Genomic DNA, 25,641 nt, shown 5'->3' on the forward strand with positions numbered 1-25,641 from the left:
TGTCTGAATAAAGCTGAATAAATATGCTTTCCATTGATGCATGGTTTGGATATTACAATATTTGGCCGAGATACAACTATCTGAAATCTGGAATCTGATGGTGCAAAAAAAAAAAAAAAAAAAATCAAAATATTATGAAATCGCCTTTAAAGTTGTCCAAATAAATTTCTTAGCAATGCATATTTCTAATCAAAAATTACGTTTTGGTTTATTTACGGTAGTTAATATACAAAATATCTTCATGAAACATGATCTTTACTTAATATCCTAATGATTTTGGCATAAAAGAAAAAACAATCATTTTGACCCATACAATGTATTTTTGGCTATTGCTATAAATATACCCGTGCTACCCAAGACTGGTTTTGTGGTCCAGTGTCAAATATATATAAGGCATTTAACATTTTGAAAAAAAAAAAACCAAAAATTAATTCATGTATTTATTGAAGTATTTTATTTTATTTATGTAAAGTTACAAATGTTTAGGTTTGTTCTTAATGCAAACTGATTGTGGGTGTTAAAGTGAATGCTTACAGTAGTTATTAATAATTGCACTATAATTAATAATGTGCACAGCAATAAAATTGACACAGAGTCAAAAGAGCTTGCAGTTGCAGAATAAGAGTGCTAAATTGCCTAACTGGTCCAAAATGGTACATAATTAACTAAAAGTTAATCATTAACAGTCTATAGAAAAAAAAAACATTATATGCTATTATACTACTAAATAACAAAATAAATGAACACAAATAAAAAATAAGATGATAAAATTATGCTCAATTTCCCACAAAAGAAAGTAAGTCATACAGAAAGCAATTCTCTCCTTTTTTTTCTTTTTGGTTAAACTATCCCTCTAAGTGCTTCTTGGCCCTAAGCTTGAATTAACTGAGAGTTTTAAACGTTTTAGGACACTTTACAGTTTCACAAGTATGCAATTGGCACACACCAACCTCACAAATTAGCCATAATGAGCAAACATGTCATACAAGTAGGGCATGATCCACAAAGAGTGTGTGAGAGAGTTAGATGTGCAGCTGTCAAACTGATGGGCGCATTTTAACACCGCCTTAAAAGTAGTCACAAGAGGCCAGGACATAAAGACCAAATGCCATGCTGCTGGATGATGGACCAGCTGAAAGACGTCAAACAGAAATGACGTGCACCGCACCTCATAACTAACAACCCATATGCATCTTTTCCTATCCAATAAAACACAAAGACGACTAAAAGCCCAATAATTAAGACAAATTGGAGCTACAGACAGAAAGTGGACAATTATACTGCTCAAAACGCAGTAACATATACAACATCCTCCTCTCGTCGCATCATCCGGCGATGCAGCTCACAAATCAAACAAACCATCACTCAACCCACTTCATTTAAACTCACGAAGCGAACTAACTCTACAAACACAAACTTTAGAAAGCAACTAATGATACGTAGAAATGACTGCGATATGTCAGGGTCTATAGTGCAGGATACTCACTTGTTGAAAGAGGAACTCGGTCTCGGACAGTGCTTGACTTCCTCATCTGCTGTCAACTGGAGCTCCGCGTGAACTTACCTTCAGCAAACATTTGACAAGCGCCGTCTTTCGTGCTCTATGATACGGAAACCACACATCGATGACTGCCACCTACAGGACCGGCGAAACAATACGACCCTTAAGTATTTAACCATGTAAAGACAGACCTTACTGTTTTTTTTTTTTAATGAAGAGTTTATTATACATATGTGACCCTGGACCACAAGACCAGTCTATGTTGCACTGTTGTAGCAATAGCCATTGGATGGGTCAAATTTATCGTTTTTTCTTTTATGCCAAAAATCATTAGGATATTAAGTAAAGATCATGTTCCATGAAGATATTTTGTAAATTTTCCACCATAAATATATCAAAACTTAATTTTTGATTAGTAATATGCATTGCTATGAACTTCATCTGGACAACTTCAAAGGTAATTTTCTTAGTATTCTGAATTTCTTGCACCATCAGATTCCAGATTTTTCAAATAGTTGTGTATCAGACAAATATTGTCCTTTTCTAACAAACCATACAGCAACGGAAAGCTTATTTATTCAGTCAGTGTCAAGACACGTCCACTTATGACTGGTTTTGTGGTCCTAAGAGTCAATTTTTCGAGATTTATACATCAATAAGCTTTACACTGATGTATGGTTTGCTATGATAGAACAATATTTGGCCGAGATACAACTATTTGAAATCTGGAATCTGAGGGTGCAAAAAAAAAAAAAAAAAAAAAAAAATCTAAATATTGAGAAAATCACCTTTAAAGTTGTCCAAATGAAGTTCTTAACAATGCACATTACTAATCAAAAATTAAGTTTTGATATATTTACAGATATATTTTACAAAATATGTTCATGTAACATGATCTTTACTTAATTTCCTAATGATTTTTGGCATAAAAGGAAAATCTATAATTTTGACCCATACAATGTATTGTTGGCTATTGCTACAGATATACCCCAGTGACTTAAGACTGGTTTTGTGGTCCAGGGTCATATATGTGTTCTATGTTTTGCATATTTAATATATCAGACTTTTACAGTAAGAGCTTATACTCAAGGAATAAAAACATCCAAGACAAAACACTGACAAAAACTATATACTTTTTCAGCTGGACGAGATATATATATATATATATATATATATATATATATATATATATACACTAGACCAACCTATTTTGTATTTACAAAATGAGTTCACAAGTAAATTTGCTTTATTTATTTTCCCCGATGTCAAAATCAGACACATTCTTAATGAAAGAGCCAATCATTGATTAGCAAAGTCAGCACGTCACTGCAACTGCCGTTAGAAGTCCCGTTTGCCATAGAAACAGTCAGCATTTTTCTCCATATAATGGACTGATATGGTGCCCCGATTTTGAACTTCCAAAATGCAGTTTAAATGTGGCTTCGAACGATCCCAAACGCGATTGTAAACGATCCCATCCAAGGAAGTAGGGTATTATCTAGTAAAACGATTGGTTATTTTCATTACAAAAATGCTATTTAAATACTTTTTAATCTCAAACACTCATCTTGCCTTTCTCTCCCTGAACTCTGTGTATTCTGACTAAGACAGTTAGGGTATGTCGAAAAACTGCAAACATATTTTCTCCCTCAAGTTCAAAAATCATTTCAAAAATACATCACTGCAGAAGTACCAACCCAGTCTTTGCAAAGTGAACATGCAAAGAAGATCAAACACCCTTAACAAAAAAGGTAAAACAGCGATATAGGATGATTTTGAAGTTGAGGGAGAACATGAGATGGGAGTTTTTCGACAGGCCCTAACTGCCTGGACTGTTTTTTTCTGGTTCATGACAGAGTAAGACAAGACGAGTGTTTGGCATTAAAAAGTATATAAACTGTATTATTTTTATGAAAATAACTGATCGTTTCGCTAGATAAGCCTCTTCTTCTTCAGCTGGGATCATTTACAACCGCATTTGGGATCGTTTGAAGCCGCATTTAAACTGCATTTTGGAAGTTCAAACTCGGGGCACCATATCAGTCCATTATATGCAGTAAAATGCTAAAATGTTTTCCTCAAAAAACAATTTCTTCATGTCTGAAGAAAGAAAGACATGAACATCTTGGATGACAAGGGGGTGAGTACATTATATGTGAAACTTTGTTTTGGAAGTGGACTTCTCATTTAAAAGAACTTTGGTAATACAGACTGTCACAGATTAACTGTGACCCAGGACTTTAATATTTAAGGGACTCACTGGCACATCGTAACACAGACCCTTGTGCTATCTGCCATAAAACAAAAAAATAAGTAAAATCGAGTACTCCAAACAAATCAAGGAATCGTGACAGGCAGCCTAAATTCATGCATCAAATTTGATACAGTTGGCTTTATACAATTATTGTAGTTAATCTGACGTGTGAACTATCAAGTGGTCAAGAAAATAAAATATTTTGTTGACAGGCCGGTCCCACCCTTAAAATTACCATGGTAGGCCTATATTTCAATTATGCATTCTACAATAAAATAGCTAATATTAGTCACCAATCTCATAAAATACATCGTAGCAATTTCTCATGGAATTTAGAGTTACAATGGTGAATTGGCCTTGTACAAAAAGAATTACATTTCATTCTATGCCCAGTTTGTATTTTGTAAACCAGTGTTTACCTGATATGAATCTCTTATAAATATACACAATCCAAAGCAGTTGTTTTAAATTAAGGTTAAAGGAGAACTCCACTTCCAGAACAACAATTTACAAATAATTTACTCACCCCCTTGTCATCCAAGATTATTATGAAATTATGGTTTTTGAGGAAAGCATTTCAGGATTTTTCTCCATATAATGGACTTCATTGGTGCCCTTATTTTGAACTTCCAAAATGCTTTTTAAAATCAGCTTCAAAAAGCTCTAAACAATCCCAGCCGAGGAAGAAGGGTCTTATCTAGTGGAACGATCAGTCATTTTTTCGAAAAATAAAAATTTGTATATTTTTTAAGCACAAAAGCTTGTGTAGCACAGGCTCTGGGATGCGCGTCCACAATGCTACGAATTAGTAATGGGACGTTCTTGAAAGATTCTTTCATTTTGAACGAATCTTCAATGTGACTCAGGAAGAACGAGTCATCTCAGGGAGTGATTCGTTCAGTCGCGCATGCACAACATCCTATTAGGTTCTGTACTTGAATTAGTTCACCTGTTTTGAGTTTTCCGAGTCGTTCGTTCATCTTATTTGCGAATTACTTTGTGTTTGTTTGAAAGTCACGTTTTTTCTTTGCAAAGCAGTGTTTATTTGCAAAACGCTGAATTTGTTTGATGAATACTGGCACAAAATTCACTCCATAGAAATGACTCGAAAAAAGATTTGTTCATTTTGCTGAACGAGACTCAAAGGTCCGAGTCGTTATAATGATCCGAACTTCCCATCACTACTACGAATCACATGTAAGTTCATCGTCTGTGTACTGAGTATGGCAAAAACTCCATCTTATTTTCTCCTACAACTTGAGAGGGGGACATCGTTGTACCTTTGTACCTACATTTGTTGTTCTGGAAGTGGACTTCTCCTTTAAAGACAGCAATGAGTTCATTCAATTTAATTTATATGCAAGGTGAACATGTTCAGCTACTGTGTATGCTGGTACATGGGAGGTTGTTCGGAACTGGAAAATAATATTAGTGCTTAGAATTAATATGGAAAACCTCTACAACCTCACACTCTGTCATCTGAATGCGATTACGTAATGATGCTGAGACTGAGACAGAGCAGCACTGGCTCCACTGAGGTGCCTGAAGTCTCTCCAGAGTCTAGAGATTGTAAAGGGTACGGCCTCTGAAGTCATAAATGTCTCTGAAAAATATGAAATGGTCATTGAAATGTGGACTCTTGTGGACAGAAACACAGGTCTTTATAATGCTTTTCAAAATAGATTTTGTTCCAATGTTATATCAGCAGATAATAAAGTCTAGTAATAAAAAAAAAACACATGCACCAAACAAAAATACAGCATTTAAATGTCAACTAAGTGTATTGTGTAACATTTTAATTTAATGAGGAAGTATGTATCAACAAAAAATATTTTACTGACTTTACAATGTGAGAATCAAAATGTGTGCAAATGCAATAGCATGCAACTATAAAAATAAATATAAATGTCCCTATGCCAAATATTAACCATTGACATATTATTCATAATAACAAAAGTAAATTAATATACAATTAAATAAATATAAAGTCCTTAAACTGTGTAAATCCTACAAATCCTATAAGAAATAATTTTCCTAATAGGAAATAATAGGAAAAAAACAACTGTATTGGTTAAAATGTAAATACAATGTAGAACTTTATGACTCTATATATCAATAATGATTATTTTAATAGCTATAATATGCAAATGCTGCATACAAAATGGTGTGCTTCTGTAGGCATAAATGTCTACATATTATTTATAATACATTTAAATAAACAAATAAATACAAAATTGAAGGAGAACTCTACTTCCAGAACAACAATTCACAAACAATTTTACTCACCCCCTTGTCATCCAAGATGGTCATGTCTTTCTGTCTTCAGTCATGCAGAAAATTTTGTTTTTTGAGGAAAACATTTCAGGATTTTTCTCCATATAGTGGACTTCATTGGTCCCCTGATTTTGAACTTCCAAAATGTAGTTTAAATGCAGATTCAAAGGCTCTAAATGATTAAGAAAGACTAAGAAAGTGCAAGTAAGTTTGTTAACGCTGTTTACAAACAAAAAGTTACAACAATGTCCTCCTCTCAAGTTGTAGGACAAAATAAGGAGGAGTTTTTTGCCATATTCAGTACACAGACTATGAACTTACACGATTTTGTAGTAGTGATGGGAAGTTCGGATCATTTTACCGACTCGGACCTTTGAGTCTCGTTCAGCAAAATGAATGAATCTCTTTGAGTCATTTCGTTCATTTTAGCAAAATATAATTAAAATGTTACGGGTTACTTTTCCTTAACACATCTACTGCTTACACAAAAGTTGATCACACTACAAACAAGACAAAACTATAATGCTATAAGAAACAGAAAAGATTACTTCATTGTTTACCTGGGTCTTTAGTCTATGATTATCTCACCTCATTTCTTATCTGTCAAGTTTTCGAGTTTAAGCCGTTCGTTTATCACGTGACAGCCGCATAAGATGAACGAACGACTCCAAAAACCCGAAGACTCGAAACAGGTGAACTAATTCCAGTACAAAACCTAATAAGATGTTGCGCATGCGCAACTGAACGAATCACTCCCCGAAACGACTCGTTCCTCCCAAGTCACATTAAAGATTTGTTCAAAATGAAAGAATCGTTCAAGAACGACCAATTACTAATTCGTAGCATTGTGGACGCGCATCCCAGTGCCTGTGCTACAAGAGCTTTTGTGCTTAAAAAGTATATATATAAAAAAAAAAAAAAATTCTGAAAAAAATTACAGATCATTTTGCTAAATAAGACCCTTCTTCCTCAGCTGGGATTGTTTAGAGCCCTTTGAAGTTGCATTTAAACTACATTTTGGAAGTTCAAAATCGGGGCACCAATAAAGTCCATTATACGAAGAAAAATCCTAAAACCCTTTCCTCAAAAACCATAATTTCTTTATGACTGAAGACAGAAAGACATGAACATTTTGGATGACAAGGGGGTGAGTAAATTATTTGTGAATTGTTGTTCTGGGAGTGGACTTCTCCCTTAAATAAAACAACATCAATAAAATAATAATAAATTAGCAATTAGCTTAGAAAATTATTAATAAAAACAACTAAATAAGATATAATATATTCTAGTCTTCATGGAGCATTTCCTGCATAAATGTCACTGCATTCATTCATATTAATACGTAAGTTTAAAAAAAAAACCTCTCTGCAACCCGTCAGTTGGTCACTGAGTGCTTATATACAGCAGTAGGGGTCCGTGGCTGTGACATCTCCATAATGCCTCCATTCATTTAAATGAAGCCAAGAAAAAAAGACTGCTTCCCTCCTCAACAGACACCGAAAAGCTGTGTCAATACCCTGTTGAGCAGGCCAAATGGGAAGTGAGTCAAAGCAAGCTTGTTTAAATCCAGGCCCTGCGTCATATTGGGGCGGGTGATGAGAGTTTGGGTTCGAGACCTGCGCTGGGGTCAAAGAGGACAATCAGTTGTGTGTGACTCACCACAGCACGTACAACCCAATCATGATTGATGGCATGTCATTTGGTTTACAAAAAAAAAAAAAAAAAAAACAAAAAAAAAAACAGGGGAAAAAAAAAAATCAGTGTTGGAACATGCATGTTTGTTTCCAATCAACACACAATATAATGAATCATTTGAAATATGATTTTTCTTTTAGCTTAAGATGTCAGAACACTGATGACTATGATTTAACCATTACATGGTCACTGAACATTTCATAGGCAGAAAGGCCAAACTAAGACATGGAGTAGACATCAAGTATATTTTTGTGCACTATGAATCATGTGTTTCCATTTGTCATTTGCCAGAAGCTAAATGTGAAGATAGGCCAGCTCAAAACATTGAGACGAGGACTAACCAAAGAAGAAGAATTAATCATATTGTACATATATAAATGTATATAGGGACCTCGATTTTATGCATTTAGTAAATACATTAATATGTAAATGAACTACATGTATCATGTTCCAAAATCATAGCAGATGCATTGAGGTTTTGAGCCATATTCCAGTAAATTGTGAGTATCAGCCACTAAAAAATTTCCTATCCCATGACGACCCTCATCCCGGGCCGGAAAACGAAGCATCAGCAGTCCCTGACTGGCTTGAAATTTGTCACCTCAAAGAAAACGCTACTGTTTTCCATTGCATCCACATGCTGGTCTGAAAAATAAGCAATCCAGCTTGTTCACTGATGAATATGTGTTTCTCGTTTTCATTTTGGAAAGGAACTTAAGCAAACATTGCGATGTGAATGATGCTGCTGTGAACAATGAAATACTGTGATGGTCTGAATGACATTTCTTTTAGCTTTAAAGGTCAGTTTCTCTTCAAGTTCATTTTCTGAGACACACTGAATCAAAATCATGAGGAATCCTTGGATCTCTGTATACACTTACATTATATCATTTATAATTACATATTTCATTTTTTATTTACATTATTACATTTTGCAACTCAATATTTTTGTGATACATTTTTTTCAAGATTTTTTTTATTAGACTAGAAATTAGTGTTTATTTGTAACATTATTAATGCCTTTACTGTCACTATTGATCAATTTAATGTGTCCTTGCTGAATAAAATTACTCATTTTCTAAACTTTTGAATGGTCACAGTTTCAACAAAAATACTAATATTTTACAATATAACAGTTTTCACGCTTTTTTCTTTTTTTTTTAAATTGTGATCAAATCAGCCTGGGTGTTGTATGAAAGCCCATTTCTGCCAATTTTTTTTTTTTCTCAGAATTCCTTGATACAAACTAGCAATTCTGACTTTTTTCTCAAAACTGTGAGATATAAACTCACAATTTAGAGAAATAAAGTCAGAATTGCAAGATATAAACTCACAATTCAGATTTTTTTCTCAGTAGCAAGTTTATATCTCACAATTCTGACTTTATTTCTCACAATTGTGAGTTTATATCTTGCAATTCTGACTTTTTGCAATTGCGAGTTTATATCCTGTAATTCTGACTTTTTAACGCTCATACAAGTTCATATCACACAATTCTGAGAAAAAAAAATAAGAATTGTGAGTTTATATCATGCAGTTCTAACTTTATAACTCACCATTCTGAGAAATAAACACAACTGAGAGAAATAAAGATATAAACAAGATATAAACTCACAATTCAGATTTTTTTTTCTCGGTAGCAAGTTTATATCTCACAATTCTGACTTTATTTCGCTCAATTCCAAGTTTATATCTCTTAATTCTGACTTAACTCGCAATTACAAGTTTGTATTATGCAATTCTGACTTTTTTTTGCAATTACGAGTTTATATCTCACAATTCTGACTTTATTTCTCACAATTGTGAGTTTATATCTAGCAATTCTGACTTTATAACACTCATACGAGTTTATATCATGCAATTCTGTGAAAAAAGTTAGAATTGTGAGTTTATATCACGCAATTCTAACTTTATTTCTCGCAATTGTGAGTTTATATCACGCAATTCTTTATAACTCACCATTCTGAGAAATTCTCATATTTCAGAGAAATAAAGTCAGAATTGCAAGATATAAACTCACAATTTAGATTTTTTTTTTCATAATTACGAGTTTATATCTCGTAATTCTGACTTTATTTCTCGCAATTATGAGTTTATTTCATGCAATTCTGACTTTATAACTCAGCATTCTGAGAAATAAACTCACAATTCAATTTTTTTCTCAGTTTATATCGAGTTTATATCTCACAATTCAGAGAAAAAAAGTCATTTGCGAGAAAAAAAAATCAGAATTTTGAGATATAAGCTTGCAATTCTGACTTTATATTTCGCAATTACGAGTTTATATCACGCAATTCTGAGAAAAAAGTCAGATTTGTACGTTTATATTACACAATTCTGACTATAACTCGCAATTACGAGTTTATATCTTCCAATTCTAATTTTATTTCTAGCAAATGTGAGTTTATATCTCGCAATTCTGACTTTATAACTCACAATTCAGAGAAATAAACTCAGAACTCAGAAGTTATATCTCACAAATCTGATTTTGCGAGTTTGTATCTCGTAATTCTGACTTTAATCACGCAACTGACTTTTTTTTTCCCGCAGTTACAAGTTTATATCTCACAATTCTAACATTATTACTCACAATTGTGAGTATATATCTTGCAATTCTGACTTTATAACTCACCACTCTGAGAAATAAACTCACAATTCAGAGAAATAAATTCAGAATTGCAAGACATAAACTCACAATTAAATTTTTTTTCAGCTGCAAGTTTATACTCCACAATTCTGACTTTATAACATGCAATTGCAAGTTATTAGGTCAGAATTGTGAGATATAAACTCGCAATTCTGACTTTATTACTCGCAATTATGAGTTTATATAACAGTTCTGATTTTATATATCACAAGTATCGCAACTGCAAGTTTGTCATGAATTCTGAGAAAAAAAAAAATGATGAACTCTAAGATAAAAATCAAACAAAAAAACCCTTCTTATTAATTCAATGGCAGAAACGGGCTTCCATAGTTGAGTATAAAAGCTTTCTCTCAATAACATTAAAAATCTGAATTATTCCAAACATTTGACCTGTAGAGTACACAAGTCATTTTCCTTTTACATAGAATTATTAAAGAATAATTACAATTAAGAGCATTTAATCCTGCAGTACAACACATATACTATTGATACTGCCATGTAGACGATGTCATCACTTTACCTGTTCATGACTGTTTTAACTAGTATCCAGGGACGTGTAAAATCCTGCCCCTAATGAACTCACCCCATCCTCCACCTCATTCAGACTCCTCACTGAACTACAACTGTTATAAACCAAGTATGTTACAAGGCTCAGTGCAGACAATACCTTCAATTCACTGACTTCCCAGTATATTTTGAAATAAACCTGAATGGCCACTCGTGAGACCTGTTAGTTTGATTCATAATGTACGCAGAGCAACAACGTACTAGTATGAGAATTAACAAACACAGCTTGTGTAACTAGACACAATATGTTTTCATTTGAGCCGTCCATGGTTTTCCTGGTAATTAAATTTCTGTTTTACACACATGATTTATAGCTCACACATGTGAATATATCGCAGGATTTGTTTATGTTGCATGTGTAATGAGGTGTACCAGCTCAAGACACTGTAGCAAATACATGAGGGAAACATTTGCTAGAACAATCTGAAGACAAATGGTTAAGTCTGGAGAAAAGGACGAGAAAAAACATTCAACGTGTAACCAAACAATTTTTATGTAACCTCTACTGAATCTCTGCTCTGTTAAATGTCTGAAATGCTGGCCGTTGCACAGTTTTCTCTTACATAATTAGCTTATCACACTTCCTGTGACACATTCTTTTCACATAAGTGACTGGGCTTGTTGGTTTAAAACAATATATTTTCACATTTCCTGACCATATATAACCTAAGAATGGGTGATGGACTCCATTACATTGTTTTACTGAATTTATGCTCCACAGCAAACAAGTTCAGTTGGGTTGCGAAGATAATCAACTTGTCTGGGTAAAGGATAAGAACTGCAAAGCAAATTCTTTCACATTCTGTGTAACAATAGGAGAGTCTTAAAGGGAACCCAGGGTATTAAGACTTGTATGGCTTAATATAACGTAAATGATGTCTCTTACTGAAACATGTAGTAGAAAACCCATGAAAGACATCATTTTATACATATTTTGGACTATGGGGGGCGCAGTTATTTCAATTACGTAAAACGGTTGTGCTTGGATGAGCTACAGGCGCTGCCTGTTGCTATTTTACCTCGATGCAACTGAACGATCTTATAGGTGGTGATGGATACAAGCATAGGCTTAAACCAAATGCCGTACCATCGGCTTTTCCCCATAAGGAGTCTAAATGCCCCCGGATATCAAGTGAAATCCATGCTAAGAAACTCCTTCAGTGGCTGCGGCGTCGGCATGTTTACATCCTGCCAGGATGGCATCTAGCATTTTTTTGTCTCTGCCGTTTGTAAGCTCTTTTAGTAGCTGACTTATATTAAGCCATACAAGTCTTAATAGCCGAGGTCCCCTTTAAAGGTGTATCTCACACTTCAAAAAAACATGCAGAAAAACAGCTTCTTTTGGCGAGTCATCACTTTAAAGGTTGAACTGTGAAATTCCAGAACCATCAGATGTAGACTGATATTTGGTTGAGAGATTCTTGCAAGATTCACCAATGTCTCTAAATATACCACACCAAAGGCCCACAATAGAGCTATAAAACTTGTACTAAACAGGAAACTGAAGCACAGATCGATTTTTTTTTCCTGCACAACTAATGAATAAGACTCATAAACTATCCACATTTCATATTCACGACGCACAAAGCACGAAAGCAACGACCCCTATGACCTCTTTTGGTTTCTGGAGTAAAAACTTAATTAAAAAAAAACCTAGATAGAAATTATTAGTGATCTAAAATACTGGAAAATGCATTATGGGTAAGGAGAAACTGGGGCTGGTTTGTGCCCCGGTAAATGAAATACACTACCAGTCAAAAGTTTTTGAACAGTATGATTTTTAATGTTTAAAAGTCTCTTCTGCTCACCAAGCCTGCATTTATTTGATCCAAAATACAGCAAAAGTAGTAATATTGTGAAATATTTTTACTATTTCAAATAACTGCTTTCTATTTGAATATATTTTAAAATGTCATTTATTCCTGTGATCAAAGCTACATTTTCAGCATCATTACTCCAGTCTTCAGTGTCACATAATCCTTCAGAAATCATTCTAATATGCTGAGAAGCTTGTAATCCGTATAATTTTTTTTTTTTCATTTTGGGGGTTGGAGAAATTATAGAAATGTATGCTTTTATTAGGCAAGGATGCTTTAAATTGAGCAAAAGTGACATTCATAATGTTACAAAACATTTATATTTCCGATAAATGCTGTTCTTCTGAACTTTCTATTTATCAAAGAACCTGAAAAAAATGTACTCAGCTTTTTTGAACATAATAATAATAATAATAAATGTTTTTTGAGCAGCAAATCAGCATATTAGAATGATTTCTGAAGGATCGTGTGACACTAAAGACTGGAGTAATGATGCTAAAATTTCAGCTATGAAATCACAGGAATAAATTACATTTTAAAATATATTCAATTGAAACCAGTTATTTTATACAGTCAAATAAATGCAGGCTTGGTGAGCAGAAAAAAAAAAAAAATTACTGTTCAAAAACTTTTGACTGGTAGTGTACATATATTACATAATAGGCTATATATCAAAATATAACTGGTCCTGTATCTATTAACTAACATTGATATAAGTACCTCTCTGTAAATACTTTTTAATAACATTTTTCACTGATGGGGAAGTTGTTCATTTTTGTTAAAACCAAAATGCACGTAAAAACTGAAAAGCTGTCTTCACTTTGACACATTTTGAGCTTTTAATGTATTTATAGATTCAATGATTGTGGGTAAAGAGGGCAAAAACGTTACATTTTTATGACAGCACCTTATTACAACTCCGAACTGAATCATGTGTCAATCAACCCCTGCAAGCTCTCAACCCCAGTCTCCCCCTAAAGTTGTGATTTGAACATTCAAAACGCCACTCAGTGGCACTCAATAGTCCCCACTCCCACCTCTCTGCCTCCCTCTGCCCTTTTCTGTCTCTCTCTCCCACTCACTTTGCAAAACTTGTGCCCAATTTGAATTAGATCCCTTTCTGTTCCCGACTCACACAGGGAAGGCAAGCAGTCTAAAAACACCGGATTTTTAGAAATTCCCCAACTGACAGATTAATGCAAGACACAAGGACATTGCAAAAAGCAACTAAGAGAAGCAAGGGACATTACTAGTTTGGTAAGTTTATTTATTGTAGTTAATTACAACATATATTGAACGCTATTAAATGCATTATTAAATATATGTAAGCACATCATGTTTATTTATTTGTCTACTAAGTTTAAAATTACATTATACTATTTTAGCAACCGTGTTATTTTATTAAGTATTTATAAAGCATGTTAATTAGAATCATAAAATAATTCAGCATTCAAATTAAACTGGATGAACTGGATATGTTTTATTAATATATTAATATATAACCAATATCATATTGGCACGCTTGCCTTTTAATTTCAGACGGCATCTATTTTCTCATTTTGGGAAGTAATTACATTTGAGTAACTTAGGTGTTTGAGATGAATGTTGCAGTTTATTAATGGATGTAAAATTCTCCTGATAAAGATGGGCAAGGTGTGTCATAGGTAAATCTACTTTTCTAAAATGATTGAAAGCGTGCATGCAAGTCATGATCTATGACCAAATGCATGTAGTATGTTCATGTCCATACCGTATTACAGTACTAGACTTACGTACCTGCCACTGTGGGTGTTGAATGTGGACAGTGTTCTCTTCCTGTGGCTCTCTTGGGGTTTTGGTGACTTAGGGCCTCCTGTGGAATACAGCAGTGTGTTTACATTGGCTTTAACGCAGGTCTGCGTCCATGAGCACAGACCACAGCAGGAACAGAACTCTGCTTATTGGCCTGTGCCTGATGGGAAGAGAACATACCACACTGGCTGAATGAAGATACTGTGGAAGTCCTCTCACCACCCCTCCTCGACAAGACCAGAATATAACTGTAGACATCAAGTCGCATTTTTTAAACAGCATCTGAAAGGCACATGTGACTGGTCATTTTAAAGGCGGGACCCAGTTTGCTTATAAGACTAAAACAGATATACTTCTTGTCTTCATGACAGAGGAGATCCTCCATGACTCACCTCAGACAGCTGAGTTAACATATTTCCGTCTATCGAGCATATGTTGAATGTGGCGCTTCTCACCTCACACAAGCTATTTGCGTCTGTGATGTGGAAAGCATATTTTCTGCACAGAACCTAGAAAATAGAATAACTAGTGTTAGTCTCTAAGCGCTTTGAAAGCATGATTAAGCTCTCGTTTACTTGTATAGGAAGTGGTCTTTTGTTCTTACTTCTGATCCTACTGGCATATAAACCAGTAAAACAGAAGTAAGGCAGGCATTAGGGGTGGGAGATAAAAAGCTACTTCAGGGCCGTGCCAGGATGGAGGTCTCCTACAGTCACTCAGCGCATTTAAAACAGCTTGATTCAGAAAACCTGAGCAATAGCCAAGAGGGAAAAATTTAGGGAAAGCAGTGAATGATGCACTGTGCTCATTATCAAACTGAACTTTAGTATTTATAAATCATAGAGGGAAATATTTTTTTTTTTCCCAAGCAGATTTCACAGTAAGCATTGATTAAAATTCAACTTACCATGCCCAGAACATTTCCTGTGGCTCAAACAGTGAACTATTCTTCTTTTGAGAGAGACAGGGAGAAAGAGAGTGTACGTGTGAACATTTAAATGGGAGAGTGAATTAATGACGTCATGTTTCCAATCTATTCCAAATTTCCACCAGGAGTACAGTAGCTCAGTCAGTCAGGACGTGTAAAGCCTCAGAAACAGGGAGAAACTCCCTTTGGAACGGCTTGAGTGATTTGCTCAGTCTAGTGTGCCTTGCATCTTACACCTTTAGGGGTACAACAGCTTGTTAGTGGGGCAGTAGTCTTAAAGGGACATCGGTGTACCCTACGAACCCTTACTCTAAGTTTCTGATATGCACCTTTTAGGGGTATTTTGTTTTCAATCACATGTAAATTCATGTCCAAGTCACATTTTCTTGGGTAAATAAACATCACTTATAACATTAGAAAAAAATTACAATGCTATTTTATATTCTTATATTAACAATATTCTATTTGTTAAAGCCAATCAAGTTAGTCTTTTAAAGCATTTTACATTTATTTCAAAATAATAACTTAAGGCAGTAACAATTTAATGCATTTTGTTTGTGAACTTTTGTTCAGTTCTGTGTTCAGTTCTTTGTAATAGTTAACTTTTGATTATTTTTAAACTTTTCAAATCATCAGTCGTGTTGCTGCTTGTTGCTGTTACGTTACGTAGCGGTGCCTGGCTAAGGTGACATCATCGTTTCACAAAACTGACCTTTTTCACATTTTCAGGTTTCTCAGCAGCGGAAGTTGTCATAGTTGAGTTAACTATGAGAGAAGTGAATGGAAAAGTACCACAAATATATTTTTTTGCATTCCCATTTGCTCAAATAGCAAAAAAAAAAAAAAAAAAAAAAAACACTCCACAATAGCGTTTTCACGATTTTCACAAAAAAAAAAAAAAAAAAAAAAAAAAAGGGACAGAACTGAGAGACTAATAACAGCAGTCAGAAGAGATAATGTTAAATTGACCTATCCTACCTAGGGCTGGGCGATATGGCAAAAAAAAAAAAAAAAAAAAAAAAAAAAAAAGTTCGATCGATATTCAATTATTTTTTATTTATTTATTTTTGTATGATTTTTAACTAACCGACTTGAAAATGTAACTACAGCAAGATTCAACTTTTTTTTTTATTAACCCTCTACAATGTAAAAAACAATTTGAGTAAGCTTAAAATAATTTGTAACCTGGCTGCCTTAAAATTTTAAGTTCAGTCAACTCAAAAAAGGTTTATTCAACTTGAAATGTTAAATTATACTAAGTGACAACTTAGATATTTGAGTTGAATCAACTTAAAATTTTAAAGCAGCTGGGTTACTTACCCATCTGTTAAGTTTAGCAAACACAAATATCTAGGTTGTTACTTAGTACAACTTAACATTTCAAGTTGAATAAACTTATTTTACTTGACTGAACTTAAAACTTTTAAGGCAGCCAGGTTACAAATTATTTTAAGCTGACTCAACAAATTATTTTTTATTTTTTATTTTTTATTGTAGTTAAAAAAAAGTCTATTCCAAGTGCACTACACATGAACTTGTCAACATGATATAAATGTTAAACAAATCACTTATATTAAATATCTTTGCATAAAAACTACAACCTTGTCTTATATATATTATGTTAAGAAATGATACGAGGAAAATGCTTTAAAATCTCAAAATCAAGGTAATTCAAATTTAAAACATCTGAAGGTAAAACGCCAGCAGAATATTAACTATAAATCTGTAAAAAAGATGAACAGCAGCTTTCAGTCAGTCAGACATACAGTAGTAGTTTTTCACAGGTTTGTTTTTTCGATTGCGCTTTTTAATTTTTTTATATCGTTAAAATCGAGAAAAAAATAAATAAAAAAAATCACCCAGCCCTACTCCTACCATAGATACTGGATTAAAACACCCTTGCATTAGCCTTAACTTCTTCTTTTTTAATACATAATAATGCTGATGATTGCTGAAATACGTCATTACAGTCTTGTGAAACAGATTGCCTGTACACACGAAAACGTAATATTGCAATTTTTTTCTCATTCACTATTTTAAGGAGGCACTGCCTCCCTTACCTCCTCAGAGGAAACACCCCTGGGTACTACATACATAATAATGCAAAGCATCCACTTTTTTTCTATATTTCCTAAGGTGAAACATGTCTTTGATTTGGCTCCTGCTGTATGCATGCATCCATGCCATTTCTGGCATGATCTTATTCGGAGACATGGCTGGTAAGTGAATTTTTCAGATTGCTAAGTTTTACTGCTTTTACGTGAATGAGAATTTCAAAATAAATTATGTTTTACAGATCAGGACAGCCCCCTCAGTGTGAGCATCCCTGTGGAATCGCCACTGCGTCCCTTAATGGGGGGAAGCATGGTCATACCTTGCTACTTTCAGGACAACACTGTCCAGGACCCTGGTGCCCCAACTATTACCCCACTGTCCCACCGTATAAAGTGGAGCTACATCTACAAGGGCAGAATCTCTCTTATTCTCGTTGCCAGAGGGGGCCTGGTGCAGGTTGAGACAGACTACGTGGACCGGGTTCATATGGTACATTACCCCATGGTGCCAACTGATGCTACCATTGAGATCTCAGAACTCCACTTCAGTGATTCAGGCACCTACCGCTGTGAAGTCATGCAGGGGATTGAAGATAACTACGATTCTGTAGAAATGCAAGTTCAAGGTGAAGCCCTTTCAAACTGTTCAAACAAAAAAAAAAAAAAAAAAAAAAAAAAAAAAAAAAAAAATTGATAAACATGTAAATAACTGGGTCAAATCTTTACAGGCATTGTGTTTCACTACCGAGCAATAACTACCCGATATACCTTGACATTTGAGATGGCAAAAGCAGCCTGCATCCAGAACAGTGCCGTTATTGCAACTCCCGCACAGTTGCAAGCTGCTTATGATGATGGATACCACCAATGTGATGCTGGCTGGCTTTCAGACCAAACTGTGAGGTAATGTGAAAAGGTCAATTTTAAATAACAACATAAATAAAAACCACTCACAAACATGGGTGGTCACGAGCAGGTGTATAGGACACAGTGAATACAAAGGTTAACTATAAGTAAAGTTATAACTATAATAAGATTCTATGCAATTTTCCGTAGGTATCCCATTCATGAGCCAAGAGAGCCTTGCTATGGAGACAAAGAAAATTTCCCAGGTGTACGAACATATGGAGTCAGAGACGTCAATGAGACATATGACGTGTACTGTTTTGCAGAGAAAATGTCAGGTACTTCAAATAGTGTTTCCAACCTGAAATGTAACTAGTTGGTGCGTTTTTGCTGTGTTTTTACTTATGGATTCTCCTCGTTACCCAGGCAGTGTGTTCTACTCTATGTCTGCGGAGAAGTTCACTTTCGCAGAAGCTGAAGACCAGTGTGCAAAGTTGGGAGCCCAACTGGCCACCACAGGACAGCTCTACCTAGCATGGAAGGCTGGCATGGATGTGTGCAATGCTGGCTGGCTAGCAGACAGGAGTGTGCGGTACCCCATTAACATAGCTCGACCCCAGTGTGGTGGGGGACTTTTGGGAGTGCGAACGGTTTACCTGTTTCCAAATCAGACTGGATATCCATACCCAGACTCCCGCTATGATGCGATCTGTTATGCAGGTAAGCACAGAGAATGTAATTCAAATTTTAGCTTTCTTGTACTTTATTTGCTTAACCACTTCACATTTACTGTACACACCTCAGAACAATCATATCATAATGTCAAATATTAGCATTCAAGGAGGTTTGTGTCAATTCTCACAAACTTTCTTTTTAATACTTTTTTTTTTTTTTTAGAAAAAGAAGATAAGGTTTTAACAAAGACCTTACCGTTTCCTGAATTACACGCTACAACGGATTCCATGCTCAGTGTGGATACAGTCACTCTAAGCCCTTCGGACTATACTGAAGAGGTGACCACAAAAGGGGAGGTCCGTGGCGAGCTAGTGACAGATGAGCCTTTTAACACCACAAGCATAGAAAGTCCCCTTTCGCTACCTCCCAACATAACTGAGGTTGAGGTGGACATTATCAAAGTGGCCACGGCTCTGCCTTACCTGGAATATGAGATCCCCAAGGACAATGTCACTGCTAGTAAGTAAACTAAACTGGATCCAGTAAAATTCAAATTAGCTGTGTAAACGCCCACACACCACTGGAGGTAACTGAACCAAAGTAGTTGAGGCAAAACAAGGATCTTCAAAAGTTACAGAGTTTAATATGTCCAAACCTTTTCTTACCCTAGAAACTAAGGGAGTGGTATTCCATTATCGTGCTGACTCCAGACGCTATGCTTACACCTTTGAGGAAGCACAAGAGGCATGTCAGAAGCTGGGAGCAGTCATAGCCACCCCTGAGCTTCTTCAGACTGCTTATGAAGCTGGCCTTCATCAATGCAGTGCAGGTTGGCTACAGGACCAGACTGTCAGGTAAGCGTATTTTTTACAAAGTTCTGCATTATAGGTTCCTAACTGCATTTGTTTCTGTTCTGTATTGAATTAACTGGAACCCTGGATTAACACCGTACAACACATTTCAGGTATCCAACTGAACATCCTCAAAAGAACTGCTCTGGAGATCAGGAGGACCTCGCTGACCTACACCCCTACAATGTTAGGCCTGCACATGAGCGGTACGATGTGTACTGTTACATGGACCACATAAAGGGTGAGTACAAGTTAATTCATAATGATGAACACTTTTATTTAACAATCTATAATCTGACTGTGTGGTCTCTGCCCCATAGGGGAGATCTTCCATGTGAGCTCATTAGGAGGCTTCACCTACTATGAAGCTGTTGCCCATTGCAGAGAACTGGGTTCTACTCTTGCCTCAACTGGAGAACTCTACGCCGCATGGAATCAGGGTTTCCACAAGTGCAGTCCTGGCTGGCTCTCTGATCGCAGTGTCCGCTATCCTGTCCGCAACCCAGGTTTTGGTTGTGGTGAAAACGAGACAGGAGTGCACACCATTTATGCTCAACCAAATCAAACAGACTTCCCAAACTTATATTCCAGATATGATGCATATTGCTTCAAAGGTATAACAGCTTTTAAGCCTGCATGTATGAGTTTGCAATGAAAGGCAAGACTGGTTGTTGATCTTGAATATTCTTGTTAATTTGTTTAGCAAATCTGTCTATTCTGGTTGATGAAGATATGTTGAATGCCACATGGACAGGGAAGGATCTTAACATGACGAACATAACAGAGCTGCTGAGTCCTGGTATGAGATATGCTGGATATCACCACTTGCTACTGCTGATCTTTACTGCATTATTTTCTAAAGTAAGCATGCTATGTTTCTGTGATGTGCGTTACAGTTCCTCCAATTGTTTCTCCCTTGCTTGTGGACGGGTCTGGATCTGGATCAGGCTCAGGCTCACCATCAGGTGACCCTGATTCCAGTTCCGGGTACATATCAGGGAGTGGCATTCCCAGTGGGAGCGACATACTCAGTGGGAATGGCGAACTCAGTGGGAGCGGCATACCCAGTGTGAGCGGCGAACTTAGTGGGAGCGGCATACCCAGTGGGAGCACATCTGGTTCTGGCCAAAGTGGTGATGGATCAGGTTACCTTGTGAGGTACCAAGAAGGTGCAGATACACTCATGTGGCAGACTTCTGCTTCAGGCAGTACTTTAGAGGCAAAAGAAGGTAGTGGCAGTGGCAGTGGTGTTATTATTACCTCAGGAATAGAATCAGGGGACCAAGAATCTGGAGAGGAATCTGGACTCCTTCATGAACGAAGTGAAGCTAGTGGCCTTCCATCGGGACTTGGCAGTGGAATTAGCGGTTCAGGAACAAGTGGATTCTTCAGTGGTGGGGAAACAAGCCTTCCATCGGGGCTTGGCAGTGGAATTAGCGGATCAGGAACAAGTGGATTCTTCAGCGGTGAGGAAACGAGCCTTCCATCGGGGCTTGGCAGTGGAATCAGTGGTTCAGGAACAAGTGGATTCTTCAGTGGTGAGGAAACAAGCCTTCCATCGGGGACTGGCAGTGGAATTAGTGGATCAGGAACAAGTGGATTCTTCAGTGGAGAGGAGACGAGCGGGTCAGGCTTCTCTGGTGTATCATTTATGAACACAGAAATGATTGATCTGACTGCAAGACCTTCTGGAGAACAGGAAATGTCTGGTGTTTCTCCATTTGACTTGACTTATGTTAGTGGTTTCGGCTCTGCTTCTGGTTCTGCTATTGGATCTGGCTCTGCCTCTGGATTTGGATCTGGCACCATCACTGACTTTGGATCTGGCTCTGCCACTGGCTTTGGATCTGGCTCTGCCACTGGCTTTGGATCTGGCTCTGCTTCTGGAGCTTCAGGTTATCCCAGTCCTCCCTCAGGTGAGGTATCTGGCCACATTCAGAGTCAAGATGAAAAGATTATCATTCTAACGGACGTTGAGGTCATGTTGATGATTGGGCCTACAAAAGGACCAGAACAGGGTCGTGGATCAGTAGAGTTCAGTGGAGAGGGCAGTAGTCAAGAACATTATGCTGAGGAACTCTCCATATCTCTTTCTAATAGTACTTCATATGAAGATTACTGGAGTGCCAACGAAACAGTTGATCTCCTACCAGAAAAACATGAGCAACTTAATTTCATCACAGAGGCATCTGATGTGACTGAACAGGCACCACTGAACACACCACCACCCACCACTTCTATACTCACTACTTCACCTTTAGCTTCACTACAAGCACCAACAGCTATGGAGGAGCCATCTGTTACTGATGGTAATAACTGAACAAAACTCATTTTACAACAACATATTTCTCACTATTTTTAATTAGGATGAACATGTCTATCTTTGGCAGCTAGTCTTCTGTAACTAGCCACCCCCTAAAGAACACATAATGAAAAAAACAAAATGCATTGTCTTTTCTGTGTTGTCAGTGGTACAGGAATGTGCAGAGGGATGGATGCCATTCAAGGGCAGCTGCTATATCCATTTTGATGTGCGCGAGACCTGGACCAGTGCTGAGCAGCACTGTGAAGAGCTAAACTCTCACCTGGTTAGCATATCCTCCCAAGAAGAACAAGAGTTCGTAAGACGTGAGTTTAATCTTATTTCTAATAAAATACATGCACCTACTTGTTGATCTAAATTAAAGCACTTGTACATTTCTAAACCACCTAGATCAAGCTCATGACTATCAGTGGATTGGACTTAATGACAAGGAAGTGCAAAATCATTTTCACTGGACAGATGGAAGTCCCTTGGTGAGAACACTTCCTCTGAGATTATTTCCAAATTGAGTGAGGCATCTGCAATAAGTCATTGTTTCAACCAGTGCTGCTTCTTCCACAGGTATATGAAAACTGGAGACCCAACCAGCCAGACAATTACTTCAGCACAGGCGAAGACTGTGTTGTAATGGTATGGCATGAGGATGGCAAGTGGAATGATGTACCCTGCAACTATCATCTTCCCTTTACTTGCAAGAGTGGACCTGGTAAGAAGAGGTGACAGACTTCAGCACCAAGTCAGTCTCACCCAGTTAGCTAAGTGAGCTATTAGCCTATCACAATAGCTATTTATTGTGTTAATTCATGTTAATTATAGTGCAGCTACATCAAGCTACTTTTGTGTAATTACCAATGGACAATGAATACTGTAAATTTAAAGCAACTACTATTTTGTTTCTTTTTTTACTGTAGTCACATGTTCATCACCTCCTGAAGTGAAGAACACCAGGATGTTAGGCAACAGCAAAGATCGCTACCCTGTTAATTCCATCATTCGATACCAGTGTGATAGCGGATTTACACAGCGCCACCTTTCAGTGGTGCGTTGCTTACCTGACGGTCAGTGGGAGGAGCCTAAAGTGGAATGCATAGATGGTAAGTAAACACCACACAATCTAGAACAGGGATAGACACCGTTGGTCCTGGAGTGCCAGTGTCCTGCAGAGTTTAGCTCCAATCCTGACAAAAAAAAAACTCACCTGCCTGTAGCCCTAGTAATTCTGAAGACTGTGATTAGCTTGTCCAAGTGAGTTTGATTATGTTTGGAGCTTAACGCCGGACAGCGGCACTCCAGGACTGATGTTGCCTATCCCTCCTCTAGAGGGCAAAGTAAAGTTACTATGTCATGCTCAAAAGTCAACAAAAAGTATTTGTGTCAATGTTATTACCTACCTCAACAGGCAAAACAAACAACAGGCTACGGAAAAGATCCATCAAGACACGTCCCAAAGCAGTCAATAGTCGGACGTGGAGGAAGGTCCTCTAAACAAGACAAAAAAACACCTCAAAACATCCAGAGGACTGTTACTAATAAAGATCATCTGTACAGAAGCCTTGTTTACCCAAAAAATCTCAAAGACAAGGGAATCACTTATGTAATGACAAACTTTACTTAGTCCGTCTGGCTGATTGGTTTACTAGTGCTACTCAGAGCTCTGTTTTGGGGATGAGAAAGATATCTGGCTTTATTTAAATAGGACTTTATTTCTCCCACTTTTTAGTATGGAACTTCTGGGCCACAAGAGATAATCTAATCTAAAAAAAATAGACCAAATTGCACAGAGCGCCCCTTGAGTTTTCACTTTGATTATTACATAAGCACCACTTAGTCCCTAAAATAAAAGCGCAGTGAACATTTTCCCACTTTCCCAATAACAATTTGCACAATCCTACACTGTGATCTGTGGCTATGTTCGGGAATTGAATACTAGCTTACTAGTTACTGAATATGGCACAGTGTACTGCCTACAATTCTTTAAAAAATAACTGAAATTGTAGGCATTGACATGACATGACATGGCCTATTACCAGTGTTACCAAGTCCGCAGTTTTCCAGCGGAATTGGGCTACTTTAACAATGTCCGTGGGTTGAAGTGTCCCCAATAACCAGGGGAACCCCACCAAAAACATGCATTTTACCTCCCCGGAATGTGATTTTTTGATGGGGGGGGAGGACCCCCCTCGAAAGTGACTGGACTTTGGGTGGCAATTGGGTGGGTTTTGTTGTGAAAACCTGGCAACCCTGCCTATTACTCCGCATATGAGTATCGCCGATCAAATTAGCATACTCTGCTGTAGTATGTAGTGTTGTCAAAAGTACCGACTTCGGTACCAATCGGTACTGAAATATTAAAAACGTGTATTTTCCGCTAGCATTTGAGCACTGTTGAGTAGATTCTTAAAGACTGCTGATTGGCCATTGTGTTTATTGTGTTGAGCACATGAACGCAATGGCCAATCAGCGGTCTTTAAGAATCCGCTCAAATGTTAGCTGAAAATGGATGTTTTTAAAAACGATTGGTACCGAAGTCAGTACTTTTGACAACACTACATACTACAGCAATAGTACAGGTAGTATAGAATAATGCAATACGAACACAGCCTCTAGAATCCCCCAAAGCCGCCTCCCAATTTGCATACCCCTATTTCATACTTAATGTACTTCACTGATGATTGGAAAATGCACATTTCTGAATATGTAGAAGCATAACAGTATTAGGACATTTTTAGTGTTTAGCATTGTCGCATGCTGTTTGAATTTGAATGTAAGTGTTATCAAGCTTCGCAATTACCTTAGCTTAACTTTTAGGTTCATACATTTACATGTGGCATTGGCCTTGCATTCCTTTTTATTCTTTTACAATTTAAAAAAAGAGGACACAAGGGGTTGTGGGCAATATTAGCGCAAAATCCACAGATGAACTTCGGAAATCTGCCAGAAATAGTGTAACATCCATCCTTTGGCATACTATTTTCAAAATATTATGATTTGGGTTGCAAAAAACAAATAACAAAATCTTTATCTGGCATACTATTTACGGCAGACAGTATGCGAAGTGGGACAAAGTCCAAAAACATCTGTATATTAGATCGCACAAAGGTAATATTGTCTGTGTGCCTCTGAGTAACACTAAAGTTCAGAACAAGACAAAAGGCTTTAATGACCACAGCTGGACACAATTACATTTAAGTACATTAGTATTTCAGATTCTTTAATTAAGATGTATCTTTTTTTTTATTCGTTTGGTTGTTTGTTGTAGTTTAAATGTCTAGTTGTATGTGTGTGAAACTGTGAAAGATAAATTCCCCAACTTCTAGCTTCCAATTCTAGGTCCCCTTGCATAAACACTTACTCAGATTAGAAAGATTTGTTAATTTATTAATTCCAAAGTTCATATGATTTGTCTTGGCCTCCATAA

General features: G+C 36.6%; 2 protein-coding genes across 5 annotated transcripts in view; one reads left to right on the forward strand and one right to left on the reverse strand.

Moving 5' to 3' along the window:
• ppip5k1b (diphosphoinositol pentakisphosphate kinase 1b) overlaps nt 1-15,055 on the reverse strand; it is a 64,948-nt gene extending 49,893 nt beyond the window's left edge. For all 4 annotated transcript variants that reach the window (XM_051099188.1, XM_051099187.1, XM_051099186.1 and 1 more), the window contains exons 1-4: nt 14,939-15,055; nt 14,727-14,828; nt 14,532-14,607; nt 1,487-1,636 (exon numbers count right to left, since the gene is read on the reverse strand). The gene's annotated coding sequence lies outside the window, so the exon portion shown is untranslated. The remainder of the gene's footprint in view (nt 1-1,486; nt 1,637-14,531; nt 14,608-14,726; nt 14,829-14,938) is intronic.
• Nucleotides 13,853-24,865, forward strand: acanb (aggrecan b). The gene is made up of 17 exons (XM_051099184.1): nt 13,853-14,012; nt 17,611-17,693; nt 17,771-18,154; nt 18,257-18,431; nt 18,585-18,712; nt 18,801-19,094; nt 19,272-19,568; nt 19,720-19,903; nt 20,014-20,141; nt 20,221-20,514; nt 20,604-20,699; nt 20,797-22,209; nt 22,370-22,528; nt 22,614-22,696; nt 22,785-22,929; nt 23,135-23,317; nt 23,623-24,865. The coding sequence occupies exons 2-17, from the start codon at nt 17,618-17,620 to the stop codon at nt 23,706-23,708; spliced, it is 4,125 nt and encodes a 1,374-aa protein (XP_050955141.1). The 5' UTR covers nt 13,853-14,012; nt 17,611-17,617; the 3' UTR covers nt 23,709-24,865.
• The last annotated feature ends 776 nt before the right edge of the window (nt 24,866-25,641 follow it).

The sequence above is a fragment of the Labeo rohita genome, chromosome 25, assembly GCF_022985175.1.
Source record: "Labeo rohita strain BAU-BD-2019 chromosome 25, IGBB_LRoh.1.0, whole genome shotgun sequence".
Classification (NCBI taxonomy): Eukaryota; Metazoa; Chordata; class Actinopteri; order Cypriniformes; family Cyprinidae; genus Labeo; species Labeo rohita.

Excerpts from the sequence above, each read along its gene's own strand:
- acanb (XM_051099184.1), top strand. The coding sequence starts at position 17,618 with ATGTCTTTGATTTGGCTCCTGCTGTATGCATGCATCCATGCCATTTCT. Across the intron at positions 20,515-20,603 it reads TGATGCATATTGCTTCAAAG|CAAATCTGTCTATTCTGGTT; the intron begins GTATAACAGCTT and ends TAATTTGTTTAG. Across the intron at positions 22,930-23,134 it reads TACTTGCAAGAGTGGACCTG|TCACATGTTCATCACCTCCT; the intron begins GTAAGAAGAGGT and ends TTTTTACTGTAG.